Genomic DNA, 19,382 nt, shown 5'->3' with positions numbered 1-19,382 from the left:
CATATCCGTTTGATATACTCCAACGGTATCTTATGCTAACACATAGAGTATCTTATTCACGGTCTCAAAAAGAGGTGGATGATTTGTTAAAGAATACCAAGCCATGGATTTTTTGAGGAGAGGAAAAGGAGCGCAACAAAGATACTGTGAATATTTTTCTAAGTAAATCGGATAGGATTCACGATCTTAGATGCAGTCAAGGCACTGCGAATAAGTCTGATACTAGAGGGTAAGGCCTACAAATGGTGGATGTCACTCAAGGACAAGGGCATCATACCACAGACTTGGGCAGCCTTCGAGAATGTGTTCAGAAATGAATTTTTACCCACAAATGAAGCGGATAGAAATGACACGCTAGCCTCACTCCACGCACTCGTGCACCGTGGGGGTTCAACGCAAGGTTCCCCAGGGCACGCTATGACCCTCCGTGAGTGCGGCGGAGCCTGAGGCTACGTGGGGCTAGGGACCCGGAACGCAAGACCCGCGAAACGCAAACGGCCGTCGACCCATGGAACGCAACCTCGACCCGAGCCGGTCCCGTCCGAGCCGGGCCCTCCTGAGCCGGTGCCGTCCGCGCCAGGACCCCTTGAAGAAGCAACTCGACCCGAGCCGGTCCCGTCCGAGCCGGGCCCTCCTGAGCCGGTGCCGTCCGCGCCAGGACCCCTTACACACCAAGGATGCTCCCGCTAGGCATGAGTGTCACAAAAACCCTATTCTTCTCATTAACTTGGCCCTTGGCCGACGGTTCCATGAATTACACAAGCATATTACACATCTTAGAGGTATTAACATTCAATTGAGCAAAATTAGATTGTAAAACAATCATACATGTTTGCAGTGCTCTAAACTCTTGGATTTCAAGCAATTCGATGCAATCATCCATCCTCGTTGATGCGCGGGCACCCTCTATTGAATGTGGTCAATCGTGGGACAGCAGTAGGTCAAATTGGGGTAGGGTTCTAAAAACCAAATGTATGATACATGTTCATATTTGAATCCATGGCAAAACCTTCAAATCGAATATTACCAAGAAAAAGAGGAACGTAGATAGAAATTTATCTTCCAAAGTTTCTAAAATTGCAAAGATTCTAAAGCACTACTTTGATGTTGATCTCCACCCTGAGAATGTTTTGTCAAATCCCTTTGCTCTCCACCATAACCAAAGGCTAAGAGAGGGGGGTGTGCTCGTGTGGGCACACTCCCTTATGTGAGTTATTTGGTGGAGGATGTCCCCCCTTTGGGCGCCCGTTCAAAAAGCTACAGCGATGGCGGGCCTTGGCCGAGCAGCGTGAAGAGAGAGAGAGAGAGAGAGAGAGAGAGAGAGAGAGAGAGAGAGAGAGAGAGGGTTGCAACAAGTACTATAGAGTCTGAGGGAGAGAGATGATGAAACAAAAGTTGCTCCGCTCACAACGGCCAAAGATCGCCCGATTTGGTGATGGTCACCCTCACCTCCCCTTCCTCCTAAAAGTGGTTGTGCCCGCAAGCGTCCTCACAGAGAGACAGAGAGAGAGAGAGAGAGAGAGAGAGAGAGAGAGAGAGAGAGAGAGAGAGAAACCTCTTCACATAGAAACTTTTGCCCAGAATAGCTCTGATACCAGTGTCAGACCAAGGAGTCTGCAACTTGTCTCGCCTCCTAGCCTCTTGCCCCTTATATAGGCAAACCCCTCTTTCAGACTGGCCCCTAGCTCTTGGCTTTGGCCCCTGGCCCTTGGCTTGACATTCACTGATTCCTAAATCTCATTCTTCACAATCAAGTCAAACTTAGATTGCATAGCTTGCTCCCACTGCAGCTCATCATCCATCTTCATGGTTTGTTGAAAACAAGATGGTCCTTCACAGTCAATCAGTGTGACATAATCTAAACCCTGTTAAAATCGCACGTGGAAGTGAACCTCTTCTCAAACAGCATAATGCCTGACTACTACTCTCTACTCGCTCAGGATTGTTGCTAGTGAAAGCCTCATCATGAGACTTTGAGTTCTCATAAATCAAAGGCAATATACTCAAAAGTAATGTTTTGATATTCAACCTCTTTAACAGGCTATATGTGCATCTTTGACTCATTTACAACGATATTGGAACTCCAGGTTATCTTACAAGATCCCGGATGCCAGAAACAATATCCCATCTCTCCATCTGCATCCAGATGATGTAGAGGATGCACATAGCATTGAGATGCTTGCTACGGATAGATTGGTAAGGTCAAGTTACTACGTTTAAGTTTTTGTATGGAAAACAATACTGATATGATTCCTATTCTAGGTGATATTTTTCCTCTTATTTTCCCTGTGAGAGCTTAAAATCCATGTCTCTTCCTATTTAGAGGCAAGCCCTAAAGACCCGACAAAAAAGAATTCGCCTTAGTATGGAATCTATCAAACCTTAGATAGATGAGGTTATTTTGCCTAAACCAACGAGCTTGCAATGAGCTCATGTTGCCTAAACCGGCAAATTTGTCACTAAATAGCCATCTATCTATGCATATGTGTATCTTTGTAGGCCTTTGTGCATTATTCCTTGATGACATGGCTTCAATTGTAGACTAGGAAAGAGGTGGTAAAAAGAAGCTCATGGTGATAACCACCCCCATCCCTAATTGGGTAGAAGAAGGGTAGCCCGTAAGAAGGAGCCTTGTAAAATGTGAGAATAATGGTTTCAAATTTACATAAGATGCTGGAGTAAATGGAAAATGATAGATAGTACATAATATTTTAAGTTCCAAAAGAATCAGTACAATTAATGGCTTCATCCACGGTGCACTCCCACAATTGGTCTAATATGTTAACACAAACAAAGATTCTAGTATTGGCTTGCTAGCTTATCCAAACTATTTGTAGGAACGCACTTGTATAGCACCTAAAAGACTAAATGAGCAAGAACCATCATCCAAGATATGCTTCCTTGTCATTTATAGAAGTAATAGGTCATGGAAAATTCATGGTGAAGAACCTCTGAATCGGAATGAAGTGGCTTCTTAGCATTATAGGCCTCACGTAGTATTTTACCATCTAGTGCGTTACTATAGGTTTGATTTAGTGTAAAGGCTATAGTTTTCACAACCTTGGCCAAAAAAAAAAAGGTTTGGAAACCTCTTGCCCTAAGCATGCACCTCTCTAGAGGAACACTAGCTCTATGCTTTCTTTCTTGTTGGAATGCCTTTCTCTATTGCTTGCCCATCTTACGAGCTTTACATGGTTCCTATTATGTTTAGGTTGAAAGAATGCGCACAAAGCTTAGATAGATGGGAATTCAAGAACAAGTGACATTTAAGAGTCCATATACAAGGACAATTCACTCGAGGGGATGGGAACGGGGGCGGGGGGCTCCTAGAGAGGCAAAAAACAGCCTTGATGATCTCAAGTGTGTTCATACATATCGCAAGAACGACGACGTAGCAAATGCCCCATGCAAGTAATGTGGTTAACAAGAGTTGGCACTCATCATTTATAGGCAAGTGTCAAATCCCATGGATTGTGCAAAGTTTCAAATTTCTTGTAAGGCAAAAACTTTGTGAAAGATCAGAACAGTGGTTCTACAATGCCACACAAACCAAACTAATATCTTTTGGAAGACCATGCCACCATGATGATAGACCTTAATGCACTTAGTTCCTTGCAAGCACCAATGAGCTTTGTCTGCTACATTGTTCCAACAACCAAATAAACCAAAATGTGTTTAAGCCAAACACAATGAAATTGAAAGCTACCTTACTCTCAACTTAAGCTTGGGACTTGGGGCTTCCAATTAAAAAGGCAAAGCTTGAGCTGAAGGCCCGAATTGTTCGGCACTCAAAGAAGATTCTTATGTGAGTCTATATATGCCAGGAAGATGAATTTTGAGCATTATAAAGAACTTGAGAGAGCAATGCAAAAAGCAGCTAAAGATGATCTATGATATGCAAGCCTATGAATAAACATCAAGGACAGAGAGGCCCCAATGTCACCAAAGACAAACAAGAACGTGAAACTAGAAGGAATGATGGTGCAAGATGCAATCCGAGAAAGAGCACAAAACTATGTCCACTAACGAGCTTAAAGCTAATGCAGGCAATGGATGGAAATGATGCTTGTATACATTTACACATGCCAGCACAAAACACTTGGGATGTAAAAAAGAAGAGAGATTTATAGGGAGGGAGTCTACACAAAATAAAAGGGGAAACTCACATAGGTACAAATGCAAAGACAGATGTGTTGCCGAGAACATCATACAACAAACTGTTGGACCATAACTTTTATGTAGCGCCTCGGCCAAGGTTGGCACTACATGGAATTTTTCTTCTTTTTTAAAAACCAAAAAGCTATTAATTGTTGCTTGATTAATGAAGAGATGCATTAGTGGCCTAGGCCAGGCATTATGGTGTAGCGAACCACCAAGATGTGCAGTCAAGCACTATCAGCATGACTATCTGCAAGGTGCACATTTGCGCCAGAGCTTGATGTTGGACATTTCCCAAGGACAGGATCATATAACAAACAGGTGTGAAACGTTGACAGGATTTATTCTAACAAGTCAACCAACTAACAATGAGATGGTACTACTCCATATAAATAACTCCACTGAACGTGACAAAAACATCGGGGCTCATTGAAATACGCCTTCCCCTTTAAATGGAGGTAATTGTGATCTTCTATGCACAAGAGATTATCTACATCATGCCTCTTGAGATAATCAATTTTGACACACTTTCATTTTAGGAATTTTCCAAGAACAAATGCAGCATCTATTTGAGAGATTCAACTCATTGGAATGTGCAGACAGTCTCTGAAATGACATGCTTCAAGCCATAGTGTAAAAGCTTGGATGGGTGGTAAAAAGTAACAATGTTGCCACATTCGCACTCGACCTCGAGCAAGATCATTAAAACTAGCCATGGTTTCAATTTCCATCTCAACATAATTTTAGCATTAACATGAGCAATTGGACGTCTGTGTGGCAACTTGCCCTGTTACCCAGAATGAGGATATTAATAACAGTTCAGAAATTTACAAAAATGGGCTATACTCTCCAATACACGTCAATACAGGCCGAGGACTAGATGCCCAACCGTCTTGTAGCTTAACATGAACATGCTATGGTGCAAGCCTTGTTGGATCCCGTGGGAACATGGATGTTTTCCTGATGTTCTTTAGGTTGCAAAAGAGCATGACTACTCGTTCCAAGCCCACACCCACACCACCATGTGGAACAGCACCCCACCTGAACACCAAATGCCAAGCTAAATATGATAAGAAAATTAAAGTATCGAGCAGCAAACAAACAGCTTATAACTCATAACTCATAAAGAGAAGACTATTTGAGAATGACCTGAAAGAATCGATATACGTTGACAGAGAGGCAACATCTATGCCCAATGCCTGAGCACGGGACACAAGAAGCTCAGGATCGTGCACACGCTGCGCTCCAGATATAATCTCTTCCCCTGCCAAAATGGACCCATGAAAAATGTTAAAGATGGAAGAAAACCAAGTACCATGCTAGTCATCCATCGACAAAAAATTGCTACCTCGAATGAAGACATCAAAAGAATTGCTATATTGTGGGTTGTCATAACATGGCATCGTGTAGAAAGGGCGCACCGCCAATGGATAGCGATGAAGAATGTAAAAATCAGTACCATACCTGACCATCAACGCAAAATATGAGCTTACACAGATTTCCTTTAGAAAAAACACTATCTGTGGTGCCATACTTGTTCTTAACCAAAGCTCCTAGTCTTCTTTCTGATTCTGTATTTAGATCACCAAAAGGATCCAATTCAATGCCATCCTCCTGTAAATGCAAAAGATAAAGCCTTATGAACACAACCACGAAGCCCGTTGATTGCAACATATCAACGACCTAGGCATATAAAATGCTGAGCACAAATACAAACTCCCTTTCCTGTTTGCAGGCTAATAACAAGGCCCTAAAATGCTGTGTCCATACCTTGAGTAGCTGCAATCCCTCCTCAAATGTCAGGCGTAAGGTCTTCTTCAAGTACTGCATCATGGAAAGTTATACACTGTTTAAGAAAAACCTATGCACTCTGCACAACCAAAGGGCAGCGAAACTAGCATCGACCTTCAAAGGCTCGAAGGGGTACTGCTCATTGATGGCTTCCAGCTCTTTCTTGCAGTGTTCATTAAGTCCATCAAAAATGGAAACAAACATCCCATCCAGGATATCCAGCACCTGCACATCAAGGCCAAAGCACTCCAGATTCAAAAAAAACTAACTCCAAGGAAGTGCACTTTACTACAGTGGTCCATAAGATGCAAAGTGGCACCTCATAATAATGTTCTTTGATCTCCATTTCCAAATCAAGACCTGTAAATTCGCATAGATGCCTGTGTGTGAAGGAGTCCTCAGCTCTAAAAACAGGGCCAATCTCAAAGACACGACCAAAATCGGCACAGATTGCCATCTGCTTGTGTAGCTGTGGAGACTGGGCCAGACAAGCAGGCTGGCCCTTATAATCCAGTTTGAAAACAGCTGCACCCCCTTCACTTGCACCTGCTATAAGCTTAGGTGTGTGGATCTCCACAAAATTTTGGCCAACCAAAAATTGGCGAAAAAGCTGCAAAATTGCACACCGATCAAAGTGAGATAGACTTGCAGTAACCCACAGAACTATAAGCTGAGAGAGAAATATGGACAAACAACCCTAAACCAAGTAAATTCATCATTCAACTCATCTACAATATAAATGAGAATGGCAGTAAAGCGCTTAAAATACCACTGAAGCATGCTCAAAACCATGGATAAATTCGCAAAACTAGCGCACCATTGAAACGTATGATTGCACTCGAAAGATAGCTTGATTGGCTGGAGTGCGCAAATCAAGAACTCTGAAATTGAGCCTAGTGTCAGTATTGACTCTTACGTACTGAAGGTCTTCTTGCTGCAAAAACTCCAAATAATAAAACGAGTGACAGCCAAGCAACCATATGAGACACAAAAATTTCGACAAAAAAACTCACCTCAGCGGCTTTTTGAAAGTCCTTCTCACTACGTGCAGCATCCTCGAGATTGAAGGGAAGGACAGGTACTGCCTTGCTCACACAATAGACCTTTCTGCCATGGAGTTCTACCTGAAATAAGTGATCAAATCAGTACTAGGCCAAATGCATATAAACATTCATGAAACTGGAGCCAGATGTTCCAGAATAAAACTATGAAGTTCCTGTCTCCTGAGTAGAACCATTATGCTAGTAAAATTGGAGGAAGTCAGAACATCAAGCAGCAAAAAGCAAGCAGATAAAAAACTGGAAGCTTTGAAAAGCGAGCAAACAATGTTATAACCACATTCGAAGTCCTTGTATATATGTAATCTCTTATCAATTACTTTTTTGTAGAAGATTATTGATCCTAATTCATGGTTAATTTCTGCTTTCTTCTAACTCCATAGCTTAAAAGTCAAAAGATCTAATGAATAAACAAATATTTTAGTTGTGCTAAACTCGAATAAACAACAATTTGCTCATGAAGGATGTTTTTGTCAACTTGTAGTTTGTTTAGGACGATACATCTCACATACAGCAAACTTATACCAACCATGATACTGAAGAGACCTTTCGATTAGCAAATAAAACTTTAGGGTACCATAAACTGAGACAAAAGAGTTGTTGATGGTAATCATTATTAGTTGCCAAAGATTTTGTCCGCACATTAACATAGCCGAAAAGATTCCCACACAATAAAACACTTCTCAATGGAGTAAGTCTGATAGCATACAATGATTATGAAATGACAAATTGTTTGAAGTATACATTATAAACAATTAAAGCCTTTTTAGTCATAAGAGTTAGGATTTTAATTTACTCAGATCTCTCCCTCTATTTGATGTGACAGCTCATGGCTTTGACAAAAGGCCACAAACAAACTCTTACAATTTTTCCGTCAGGGTAGAGGAGCTAGTCAAAACTTAAGAACTGAAAAGAACAGACTAAACACACTTTTAGGCATTTCAAAACAACTGAACTCATAGAAAGACTTCATACGAGACACGGAGTGGTGTACTTCCACCCCCATAGTGCACAAGCCCCAAACTCTGGCGCCCCGTTTGGTATTTCTTTATATTCCTTCAACGAGGTACAACTCATGCGGCTCTGCTCAGCATCTACTGTTGTAAGGTACAGCGGAAGTGAATGTTGAACTTTGCTCAAGATGAGTGCTCCGAACTGTGCTCAAGGTTCTTTTTACTTACGGAAGGGAGAGCCTTCCGTTCCTTTAGTGAGAGAGTGCAATTGATCACAAACAAAGTGAAAAATATTGTGAATGAAGGTGCTGAGAATGAGAGATAGAGAAAGAAGAATACGACACCAAAATGTTGTCAAACGCAAATGCAAATGCAAAAACGCTAGGCCTGTTCTGCTTCTTGATGCAAAAACGCTAGGGAGTCTACAAAGATCTGTTGTCGCCATGCTTCATCTGCAACTGCAAAACACTGGGCTGATCTGCAAATGCTGAAAACGTTGGATTCTTTGGTGGCTGAAACGCTAGGTTGCCTGCCAGGGAGTCTTGCTGAGAAGGTGCACTGTCGGACGCATAGTCCTTGCTGCCTCTTCTGCCAGAAAGTGCTAGCGCTAGGTTTTCTTATATATATCCTTAGCAAATTTGCCTTACCCAGTTTCCCAACAAAGTCACTTATTAATAACAAGTGAAAAATGGCTAAAATAGGAAAAATAGGTTCTGTCCCTGTAAAATGCTCCTGATGGATTCTGATGGTAATGCTGATGATCATGCTGTGTGCAACCAGAGGATATGCATCTACTCTTAAGTGTCAGGATGTAACAGACGTGGACACTCCAAGTCAAGAATCAATCACAACAGCACCAAATAACCACTTCAAAACAATTCACAGTCCACAACAGATTTGCATTGGCCCGGCGGAGTTCCATGCCTAGAGATATTGGCCCCAAAGACTGGCGCCCCTTTCGGTATTTCTTTATGTATTCATCAGTTCAAAGTACAAGAGTGGGTCGAGTTCTCACTCTCAGACTCTGAGTCCACATGCTCTGCAAAGTAGGAGCCCAAACCACTTATTTATTGTTTACAAGGGTTGCTGTCACCAGGAGGTGTATTTTTCCTGTTGCCTTCCGTAAATAAGTATTAGATATATTTATTTTATTTTTACTTGTTTGTCCCAAAACCCTTGAAAAGGTGCAAGTGGACATTGCATGGCCAGTGTGAAACGGCTGCAACCAAATGGGTTTCTCACATCGGGGATCTAGGTCGGTCAGACAGGGACTGCACGGGCCAGTTAGCACTGAATTCTGATGAGTATGGAAGCTCGTGTGCGCCAAACTGGAATTTGGGCCACTCGTCAAGTCACTGCAACTTTATAAGTTGAAAGGGGCCAGTAAATTAACCCACATTGTAGATGTTGGTCAAATGGTAGTCTTCAATGATGGTCAGGAGACCGATAGGGACGCCATGGAAGCATCTCCTAAAATTTAGGGAACTGCTATTTTTGACCGGAAAATGTGTTCGCATCATTAGCTCTGGAATGACAAGGGGAGCATTTTATTGCTCTACTGCCAAGTCAATTGACGCACCAGTTGAGATATTTTTAGCAGGGAAAGCCCAAACTCGGAAACTGGGCGACGTGTCAGCCTGTGAGCGATTATGCCACTCTGGGAGGCAAAAACGAGCTGCATATCAACAAAGGGGGCCCCATTTTCAGCCTCAGGTGGATTGTAGCACGTACAGAAGCTATGGAATGCTTACCTTGCCCTCTATGCACAGTATGGTGACGGGAGTGATGCCCCGCACGCTACATACTGCTCTCTTTCTCCCCTACGTACAGTATGTTATGCCCCACTAGTGGGCTTCTCATTTGACCTATGTACAGTTCTGGGGGTTTATGCACGTTTGCCAAGGCAAGAGCCTTCTGATCAAGAACCGGATTAGCTAATTGCTAATCCCCCACAGGTACGCACAGTTCCATCACGAAAGATTGCGAGTTTGGAGAGTTTTCTCGCATGAAAACTCGTCCAATTCATAGGGGAACTGTCCCATTGCGTGCGGGAGCCCTTGGGACACACGTAGGCGTGTTCGCTCCGCTAAAAACGATCCGAAACAGGGAATTACAGCCTGCTGTGTTTTTCTGCAGGTTTAGGGTTTCGCACCTAAACTGCAAGGGAACATCGGGGGAGCCTCGTGAGAGCCTTGGGATGCGTGTACAGGCTTTTGGGCTCCCGGCAGTGAAAAACAGAGAATTACAGCCCGCTGAATTTCTGTGACAGCTCACCAGAAAGCTTCCAGATATCGAGGGAATCCGTCCTAGACAGGTGTTTTTGACCTGCAGGGGTTTTTGCGCCGTTATGCTGTCGAAATCCGGTCGAAAACCTGCGTTTTCAGCCCTCGCCAGGTTTGGACAGCTTTGTGAAAGCTTGTGCTAAGTGGTCGGATCGTCTACCTTAATTAGAATAAAGAAATACCGAAAGGGGCGCCAGTCTTTGGGGCCTACAGGGTGTCGGTCTCGTGTGCGCAGTGACATTCTAGTCGTTGGACACAACTGTGTTCTCTTCCCTTCTCGGTGCTCTGTGTAAAGTTAACAGGTAATTGAAATAGTACCGCCCTCTACGTTGTACGGGCCGATTATAGTTGCCAAAAGCAAAGCCCCAAAAGCTTCAAAATCAAAAGCCTAAATAAAAACAAAGGCTCTCTCTCAAACTCTCTTGAGTTTTCAAATAAAGCAAAAGATGTTCTCTCTCTCTCTCTTGCATAGAGAAAAGCAAAACTGCCACAAATGCTAAAAATATGCCGCATTGCCGTACGGTGCCACATCAGCATGTCAAAGCATTTCACGGGATTCATCCTTGCTGCTTTTTAGGGTTAGGGTTAGGGTTAGGTCAGGGCAAAAATTGAGTTTAGGGTTTTTGGCAGATTTTAGGGTTAGGGTTTTTGGAAAAAAATTAGGGTTTGCAGGTTCTAGGGTTAGGGTTTCCAAAATTAGGGTTTTCAACAGAAGTCATGGTTTCCTCTCGAGCAACCACGTCATCACTTTGTGTCACTGGACATGCACGGTCTGCGAACAGACTCACAAAAAGTGCCAGAACACTTCCTAAGCTAACTAAACTGAATTGAACCCTTTTCATGAAGTAGTTTGTCTACGTACACATAGGTTTAGATGTACACATGACACTTGTGGCTGAGAGTAAGCCCTTAGTTAATATTTAAAGTCCCTTGGCCATCCAAATGTAGTTTACATGAAAAGCATCTGGTTCCAAAAGCTAGCGACAAAGGCTGTCAGCAAAATTCACGGAAATCTGTACATGTGTCTGCTTTATGTTTAGCCCCATCAGCCAGGGTTCCATAAGGTGTTGGAGATTAGGATTTTTAATCCTAACCCATTTTCATAATTGGGCCACTCGACGAGGATCTATTAGTTGGTGAGGACTTCTTCTGCTACTCCTGCTGCTTCTACTAGGGTTTAGGCCCCTCGATCGAGATCTACAGGTTGGCTTTGGCTAGGGTTAGGACTAGGGAGTCCTAACCCTTAGCGTCTGTGACAGTGGTTCAAGATCACTCGAGTATTAGTCATACTCCAAACATGTCCAAGAGCCTACCACAGAAGATTGAGGAAGATGAAAAATCGGATCCTTGCATTACGCCAATCCTAAGCACATTGAAGCTCTGCAAGGAAGAGAGAGACGTGTTTGTAAGAGCCTTCAACTGCTAAATTTCAGCACCATCAAGATAAGGTCATAGGTGCACCTTCCAATCCTGATATTTAGTGGCATTCAGCTTTTGATCCTATAGAAACAGGAGCAATATCAAAACCTTTCTCTCAAGTAGCACCTGCGACTCCTCATTTTCGTAAATGCTCCATAGGCTTATCACTATATCTCCGTATTCTTCTTCTGCGTCCACATCATGAAAACTATCTGCAACACTTTTCTTCTTCAGTGCCATCGTCACTCCAAGGTCCCAAAGCAATGCTCTGTGGACAAATACAAAATGGACTTCAAGACGACAAGGAATCTCCCGTCAAAAAAGATCTCCAAACTCCTCAATAAGGGTAGATACACCGATTGAAATCGGTCCAAAATCAACCCCCTCTGCAGCACAAAAGTCTCCAACCATCTAGCTGAAAATTTACAAGCTGAAAATTTACGAAGGTACTGGGCACAAACCATTGCACTCGAGTCATCTTCTGGTCTTCAAAACGCAACCAAAATCTCATCCAACTCCTTGCAAAAAATAAGCAACACTCATCAGTCATCTATCCGCTTCTCCCGTGCTCCAGATCCATTAGGCGGCAACAGGCCTAGGCTCTGATACCGTGTCAAAGTGCAATGTAAGGTGTGGTGACAAGGGAACATGTAACGGGACGGGCACCACATGCCAACTGAAAGAACAAACTTTTAGCACTTCAAAACAACTGAACTAAAAGAGAGAGAGAGAGAGAGAGAAAATCCACACGACACGGAGTGGTAGAGTTCCACTCCTAGAAGGCACTGGCCCAAATCCTTGGCGCCCCTTTCAATATTTCTTTATATTGCTAGTACAAGCTCTAGAAACTCGGCCCTTCTTCTCCACATAGTAGACCGTAGCTTGCGTCACTTGAAGGTTCCAAGAGTACAAGTAAACATTCGTCAGACCGCAACCAATTTTCTCTTCAATACTCCTCCCAAGAAAGCCCGAGCCATGAGTAAAGCACATCTTTTCAATCACAATTTCCTCTTGAATACTCCTCCTCGGAAAGCCCGAGCCATGAGTATCCAAAGGTTTTCCAAAAGTATTGACTCCACCATCAAAACCAAATTCAAGCAATCTCACATAGGCACCGATAGAAAATCAAAACAAATAAAATCCATTTAAACAAATTCCAGACAGTAGTTTCAAACAAGTTCTCAAACAAAATTTCAAATAGATGGTTCTCCTCATTGCAACAGTGGATGTTCAGCTCCATGCTCCCAAATGCTTATTCCTCACTCCTAAAATCTATTGTCTACACACAAATAACAAGAGCTTCCAAAAATAATAATTTTCTACTTGCTTTTTTTTTTTGCAAAATTCCTAATTTGTTGTCAAAATCCTAATTTTCCAGAATTGTGGGAATCAAAATCCACTCGCGTCAAGAAGTAGGGTATGTTGAGAGAATCACTTTGATTTCTATCGCATAGCCAAATTCTCAACCGTTAAAGAGATTTGTAGAGACCTCTGCAAATCAAAAAAAACATGTTTTTTGTGCTTTTTCCTCCTCCTTCATCGCCTCCTCTCGTCGTTTCTTCTTCATCCAAACCCATAGCTTCCATCTGTAGGTTCATGTAGGTCCAGTTTTCTCTCGAAAAAGCGGAAAAAAATTATGTAGATTCTTGAAGCGCCATCTTGCTATGTCTACTCTTGATGGACCGATATGCCTTCAAAAAAGCACACGCCTAAAGCTCTAATGCCACTGTAACGGGGCAAGCACCACGTGCCAACTGAAAGAACAAACTTTTACCACTTCAAAAAAGGGTTAGAGAGAGAATGCACGAGAGAGAGAGAGAGAGATTGCTCTAAACCAACCAACTTGGCAATGAATTAGATAATTATACAATTGGGATTGGATTACTTCCTTTATACCTACTTTGAGGACCTTAAGTTTAACCGCCTCAAGATTTGCCCGACCCACATCGTGTCGAATAAACAAAATAAATACCTAAAAGCCAAAATAAATAAAGGGATCACATTGGGCATTCACTTAAGATGCATAAAATTAAGCAACTCATACCTCCTCGTTTATAATTAACCACACCTCTAGCATTTAAAGGCCTTGCCCCATACACCGGCCAATCTTATATCTCCTTGTTCATGGTTAACCGAAATTGCCTTACAAAGATAGTGGAATAAGATACACTTCCTTGAAGACACTACAATAAATTTCTCATAATCTTGTCACAAAGCCACCTTGTAAAGAACATTATCAATAAAAAATCCTATCTTCATTTGATGTCTTTACACAAAGACCTATTTTCAATGTACAAGGAAATTCTCCTAGTACTCCTCTTTTGTAATCCAATAAAGAATTTTCACTTATCCACCAAGGTAGAACAGATAAAGAGAAAAGAAAAAACCTGTTGAGTGGTGCCACTGATTGGTCTATCAGGTACAGCAACAATGCCTTCAACATCGACAATCGATTCCTTAGACAAAGAGGAGATGTATTTAATCATCCCTTTGGACACCATATTGTCCTCCACCTGAAAGATGCATTGAATGGTGGTAATCAATGAAAAAATGTACAACCAGATAGCTAACATACTTGATAAGCCCCAAAGATCACCTTGTCCTTGATCTGAAAGACACATTGAATAGTGTACCCAGCCTGACGGATGACAAGGAAAACTAGTTTTCCCTTGCCACGAACAGTGTGGCAGCGCCCACGCACTAGCACAGTTTGGCCATCAAGTGTGGAATCGAGCACCGACACACTCGTCCATTGGCGCCCACTGATGGGTTTCGATTGGAGGTCCTGCAAGAGAACATCGCCGTAGTTTCCTGCCAACGGGTCCTCTTCCTTGGTGGCCTCTGAGGCTGCTATGCTTGCTGCTGCCAACTTCTTGTTCAGCCTTTCTTGTTTTTTCGCTGCTTTCTTGCTCAAAGTCGCGGCCGCATCTTCAACCTGCTGCTGCTCCGGCTCCATCATGCCTTCTGCGGCTGATCGGAAGCGAGCAGTGACTGCAACAGCGAGCGGCGCCCCCAACAGCGGGCGAGGAAGGCTATGGAAGCTCACACTGCTGCTACGGGGGCTGTATGTGTGCGTATATGCGAGAGGGAAAGAGAACGTCTTGCCTGCTCGATTGTAGACGCTCATTGAAAATATTTAAGGTAGGATCGAAAAAAAGGGACCATTTCCTGGACGTTGGATGAAAGTTCCCGATGAGCGACACGTGGCTAGGTTTCATTAGTGCGCAGGCCTTTGCAGTGTACAAGAGGTAAGGGCCTTTATTCTGCTGGCATATGGCTCTGAAGCAATCCTAGGCTTGCTTGTTTTTACACGGAGAACATCCATGGACGGCACGCCGCGAGGCGCAACCCTGCAGTATGCGGCTTCTTAATATGGGGCGGCTATTTAAAGGGTCAATATATTTTCTTAACCTGATTCATCCCCTCATGTGACTCATGTTGTACAGATGTTTAGCGATCATTGTCTTGCCATGCATTCACTACTATGTAGTGGGGTCATCTTCCATTGTTGCGATCGTTTGTAAATATGTATACAAACATGTAGATGGTTGAGCACATGGAATAGAAGTGCAGTTGTATTGTGTTTGAGAATGCATCGAACTCTGATTTTGCAAACAATGGTTTTGACGTTGATGAGGACGTGAGTATTGATGCTATGAATACTAGTGAAGAAATGGACTTTTATGGTTACCTTTTATGATTATTTGAGTTATTTTGACCTTGTTTTTTAACTTTGTTGGTTTCTTTTTGTAGAGATAAACAAATTTGCCAAGGGTTGTAGTGGAGCCACCCATGTGCCACTGAAAAGTGGTCCTCTGTCATGTACTAGTCTTAGCCCGCCTCCAAAAGTTAGCAAGAGGGTTGTGCAAAACAAACGAATTGTTGCAAGGTCAGTTTTTTTTATGAGTGTGGAAGATGAGACATGGTTCCCCCCATTGTTTTTTTTTCTATTGTGAATGCCAATAATCTTTTAAATTTGTTGACCTTCCAAGCTATTTAAATGGTTAATGGGTGTGATTGTGCAAGTGTCGCTTACAAATGTTGTTGATGTTTTACATATAGGGTGTTGGTTGCAATGATTGCCTGTGTAAGCTCTATATGGTGGGTTCTTTCATGACTTTGTTCTTTGCATGAATTGAGCTTGGTTCAAGTTCAGAGAGATTCCATTGTTTGCCTTGTAGTGTAGGGGTCTTTGGGTTGCTGACTTTGCGCTCAAGGATTTACCTTCTTTTGATGGCAACCTTTTCTTTTTAGGGGTTTTGGGCCTTCAATGCTCCACGTGCAAAGTGACTTGTGGAGGATTCACTGAGTCGATGTGGATATGTTTTCTTTTGGGTTTCGTCATCTTAGTCAATAGGACTTTGTGCTCGTGGTCCTCACAAGTTTTAGAAGCTTAGTTTGTATCTATCGAGATAATGAGCTTGGCAATACGTCGATGAAATTTAGCCAAGTATGTTTGGAATGCTTTTTTTTAGTATCATGGATTTTCCTGGTTCAAAGGTTTGTTACGTGTGTGCTTCACCTATTGTAGTCATCAATTTTGAAACTTTTATTGTGCTGAGTTTCAACAAACAATAATCGCCCCTTGCTTATAGAGTCGTCAAGCTTTTCTTGCATGTAATGTCTTGTGCAGATACAGAGACTGTTGTTGTTGATGTTTTGTAAATGAAAAGAACTCTTGTAGCTGTATCGAATAGCATTCCGCTCCCTAGCTTCTAGGTTTGGTTTTTAGTTGTTAGAGATTGTTGCATTAAATCTTGAAGCCTTTGTTGGTTGCTTCTATGTGCTCCAATAATTTGGTTGTTTGCTTCAGTCTGAATAGCATTATGATTGCAAAGCTCATGCCAATCATTAAAGATTGTTGCATCAAATCTTGACGACTTTGTTGGTTGCTTATGGGTGCTGCAAGAATCTGGGTGTTCACTTTAGTCTGATTAGCGTTACGATTGCAATGTCCATGCTAGTTGTTGCATGTAAATTTTATAAATGACTTGTTATTTTATTGTTAAATACATAGGTTGAGTCTTCTTAAGAGTTTGTTAACTTGTTATTGTCACTATTTTATTCAAAAACAAATTCATTTATTGTGTTTTTTATGGCATATGGATCCATCTAAGCTAGTTGAAATCTTCTAAGTTGCAATTGGGCATGTGAATAAACACTTTCAATTAGTTTCTTTTACAATAGCAATGTTTGTCTTGTAGGGGCAATAGTTGAAGTGGCAGGAGCTACCTAGAAGGCAAAAGGCAAGGCAAAGGTGGTTGATGAATAGCAGGAGCAAAGGGATCTAGCAAAAAAGATTACAAAACATTTGGCAAAGAAGATGCCAAATCATCCAAAGTGCTCGGAGGCTAGGACCATCCATAGGTTTCCACCTTAGTCTTCATGTGGCTCAAGAGGAGAAGCCTATCAAAGACTCCTGTGAGGAGAAGGTAGGAAAGGGACTGGACGAGTCTTTAATAGCAACAATCAAAAGTCTAGATGTGGAAATGAGGAACGTCAAGGAATATTGAAATGGGACAAAAAAAGTTGGAGAACAATCCAAACCTCTATGAAAGGGTCGACCAACCACCAGATGTGGGAGCCCAGCGGAGTGGCACTACGAAGATAGTCAATTGGAAGAGAGATCTTTGGGGACAAAAAAAGCTGGAGAACAATCTAAATCTATATCAAAGGGTCAACCAACCATCTAGATGTGGGAGGCCAGTGGAGTGGCACTGCGAAGATAGTCAACTGGAAGAGAGACCTTTGAGATCAGATAGCAGTTCTAGTAACGAGCAGGATTAAATATATATTAAGGTGTGTGAGTGGATTTAAAAGCTCACAATCAAAGTAGATGATATCAGAAGAACCTTACCAAAAACTGTAAAATTCATAAGGAAAAAGAAAAAAGCAATAGTAGATGCCATGGCATCAGAGTTATTAGCCATAAGAGATGATGAGGTTCTTGTTATTCAAGTGGACTACAACATTAGAAAGCAATGGGAACCATTGTCAGGAGTTGTACTAGATTGTGGGGTAGAAGTGAATATCTTGAAGAATATTTTGAGACAAAAATTAGGTAATCACGATCTTAAGCCAACACTTTCCAGAATCAAATTGATTGATCAGAGAGTGGTTCAAGAGACTTCCCTGATAAAGAACATGCAAATTAGGGTCGGAAAAGAGAAATTCAAAACCAGCTTCTTAATGATGGATGTACAACGAGCATATGGAATGTTGTTGGGCATACCTTAGCTCAGGATTGGTTGAGCCATACATGATTATGCAAGCTAGACGCTCACTATTCAGGGGGCCAATAGAAGAATTCAGATAAAAATTGACAATATAAGAAGTGAAATAACTCTGTAGGAAGTATGGCACAAAGAAAATCGAGCATATGCTCGCATCCATGAACATTTTTCCAATAGCAAAGATTGATTTTGAGTATTGTGCTGATGGAAAAAGAGCAAGTTGAATGACAAAGAAGGCAATACCTTGACCAACTTACTGAATCAAACCTTGGTGAGAGGACAATTCAGCTTGATGAGCGAGCATCCGACTGGTCGGACGAGGAGAAGTAGAAGTTTAGATCAAAAGTAGGGTATGTGTCAACTGCGGGGAGTTTGCCCAACATTGTGTGCGAGCCAGAGGGGCTGCAAGCACACAACCTGTACACATAGACAAGCTCTACGACTACAAATGGTGTGTCAGTCACCTCCTGTGTTGTTGCCACTGAGGGAATCGATCACCTACACCTCTCTCTCTCTCTCTCTCTCTCTCTCTCTCTCTCTCTCTCTCTCTCTCTCTCTCGCTCACACACAACAAGAAGATAAGGCAAGAGCAAGCTTCATACGTTTAGAATGATTAAAAAGACTAGTTTTACAACCTTATCTATGGATTGGGTCCGTCCCTTTCACATACGAGCACCCACATTCAGCCAATTGACACTAAACGAGTTTGGTGCACAGTTTAGTGCACCTCTCATCGTGGGCAATCACTAGCCCTACACTATAGACCTACACGACCAACAAGCCCGGCCCATAAATGAGTACAAATAATAACAATAATAAGGATGACACGCCCCCCTTCCTAATGTAAATTCCAACCTCGGAATTTAGGAAGGTATGTTTGAAAAATAGGAACTCCATGGATCCACTCAAATAGGTCTTTTAGTAGTTAAGCATCTTGATGAGAGTAGTGGCCCATGGATGTGCCCTCAATCAAGAAGTTTAACACTACAAGAAGTTGCAGTTTTCCTTGGCTAGAGCGCAATCTTGATCTTCACTCGAATGCTGCAAAATCAACAAGAAATAGCAGAGTAACTGCATTTTCATAAAAACATGGGTAATTAAAAGTCATATGCAATGAAGAAGCACAAAGAATGATTGGCAACAAAATATTAAACAATTTGTTGAGTTGTAAACATAAAAATGCAATATAATTGAACTCATGAGTAGTTCTGAAGGTCAACAAATCAAAAAGTCTAGCATCGCTAGTTTAACTATCAATCGGCACTAAAGGTCAACTATTAGTACCATAGTCAAGTAAGCTATTTAATCATGAGAGCAGAGTGTTTCATATCCCAGAGCTGACTACTAGAGGCTATACCTAGAAGACCATTAAGTGAAGATATGATAAAGGAAATTACACGTGAAATCATCGCCTGAATTGTTCCCTTTGTTGACACCCAAAGTGTTTATTTTATAGACTTTGTTGCCATGTAGAGCCTTAATTGATCG

General features: G+C 42.1%; 1 protein-coding gene across 2 annotated transcripts; it reads right to left on the bottom strand.

Moving 5' to 3' along the window:
• Nucleotides 1-4,857: 4,857 nt before the first annotated feature.
• Nucleotides 4,858-14,788, bottom strand: LOC147426805 (aspartate--tRNA ligase 1, cytoplasmic-like). Of its 2 annotated transcripts, XM_086498024.1 has the most exons (12): nt 14,258-14,755; nt 14,049-14,174; nt 13,562-13,633; nt 6,963-7,073; nt 6,767-6,883; nt 6,269-6,559; nt 6,064-6,174; nt 5,929-5,982; nt 5,693-5,772; nt 5,507-5,622; nt 5,308-5,422; nt 4,858-5,199 (listed from the first exon to the last, which is right to left on the bottom strand). In XM_086498024.1, the coding sequence occupies exons 1-12, from the start codon at nt 14,618-14,620 to the stop codon at nt 5,073-5,075; spliced, it is 1,683 nt and encodes a 560-aa protein (XP_086354150.1). In that variant the 5' UTR covers nt 14,621-14,755; the 3' UTR covers nt 4,858-5,072. The 2 variants fall into 2 exon arrangements, with proteins under 2 accessions (XP_086354150.1, XP_086354149.1); XM_086498023.1 differs by lacking the exon at nt 13,562-13,633 and having other exon boundaries at nt 14,258-14,788.
• Between the last annotated feature and the right edge of the window lie 4,594 nt (nt 14,789-19,382).

Source organism: Adiantum capillus-veneris, chromosome 24 (assembly GCF_014529385.1).
Source record: "Adiantum capillus-veneris isolate H3 chromosome 24, ASM1452938v2, whole genome shotgun sequence".
Classification (NCBI taxonomy): Eukaryota; Viridiplantae; Streptophyta; class Polypodiopsida; order Polypodiales; family Pteridaceae; genus Adiantum; species Adiantum capillus-veneris.
The sequence above is the reverse complement of the archived record's forward strand: the minus strand, read 5'-3'. Positions and strand labels throughout refer to the sequence as shown.

Coding starts and splice junctions, on each gene's coding strand:
- LOC147426805 (XM_086498023.1), bottom strand. CDS start 14,788: ATGAGCGTCTACAATCGAGCAGGCAAGACGTTCTCTTTCCCTCTCGCA. Junction 6,175..6,268: donor TCAAAGAACATTATTATGAG/GTGCCACTTTGC, acceptor CTTGATGTGCAG/GTGCTGGATATCCTGGATGG. Junction 5,983..6,063: donor ACCCCTTCGAGCCTTTGAAG/GTCGATGCTAGT, acceptor TCCATGATGCAG/TACTTGAAGAAGACCTTACG.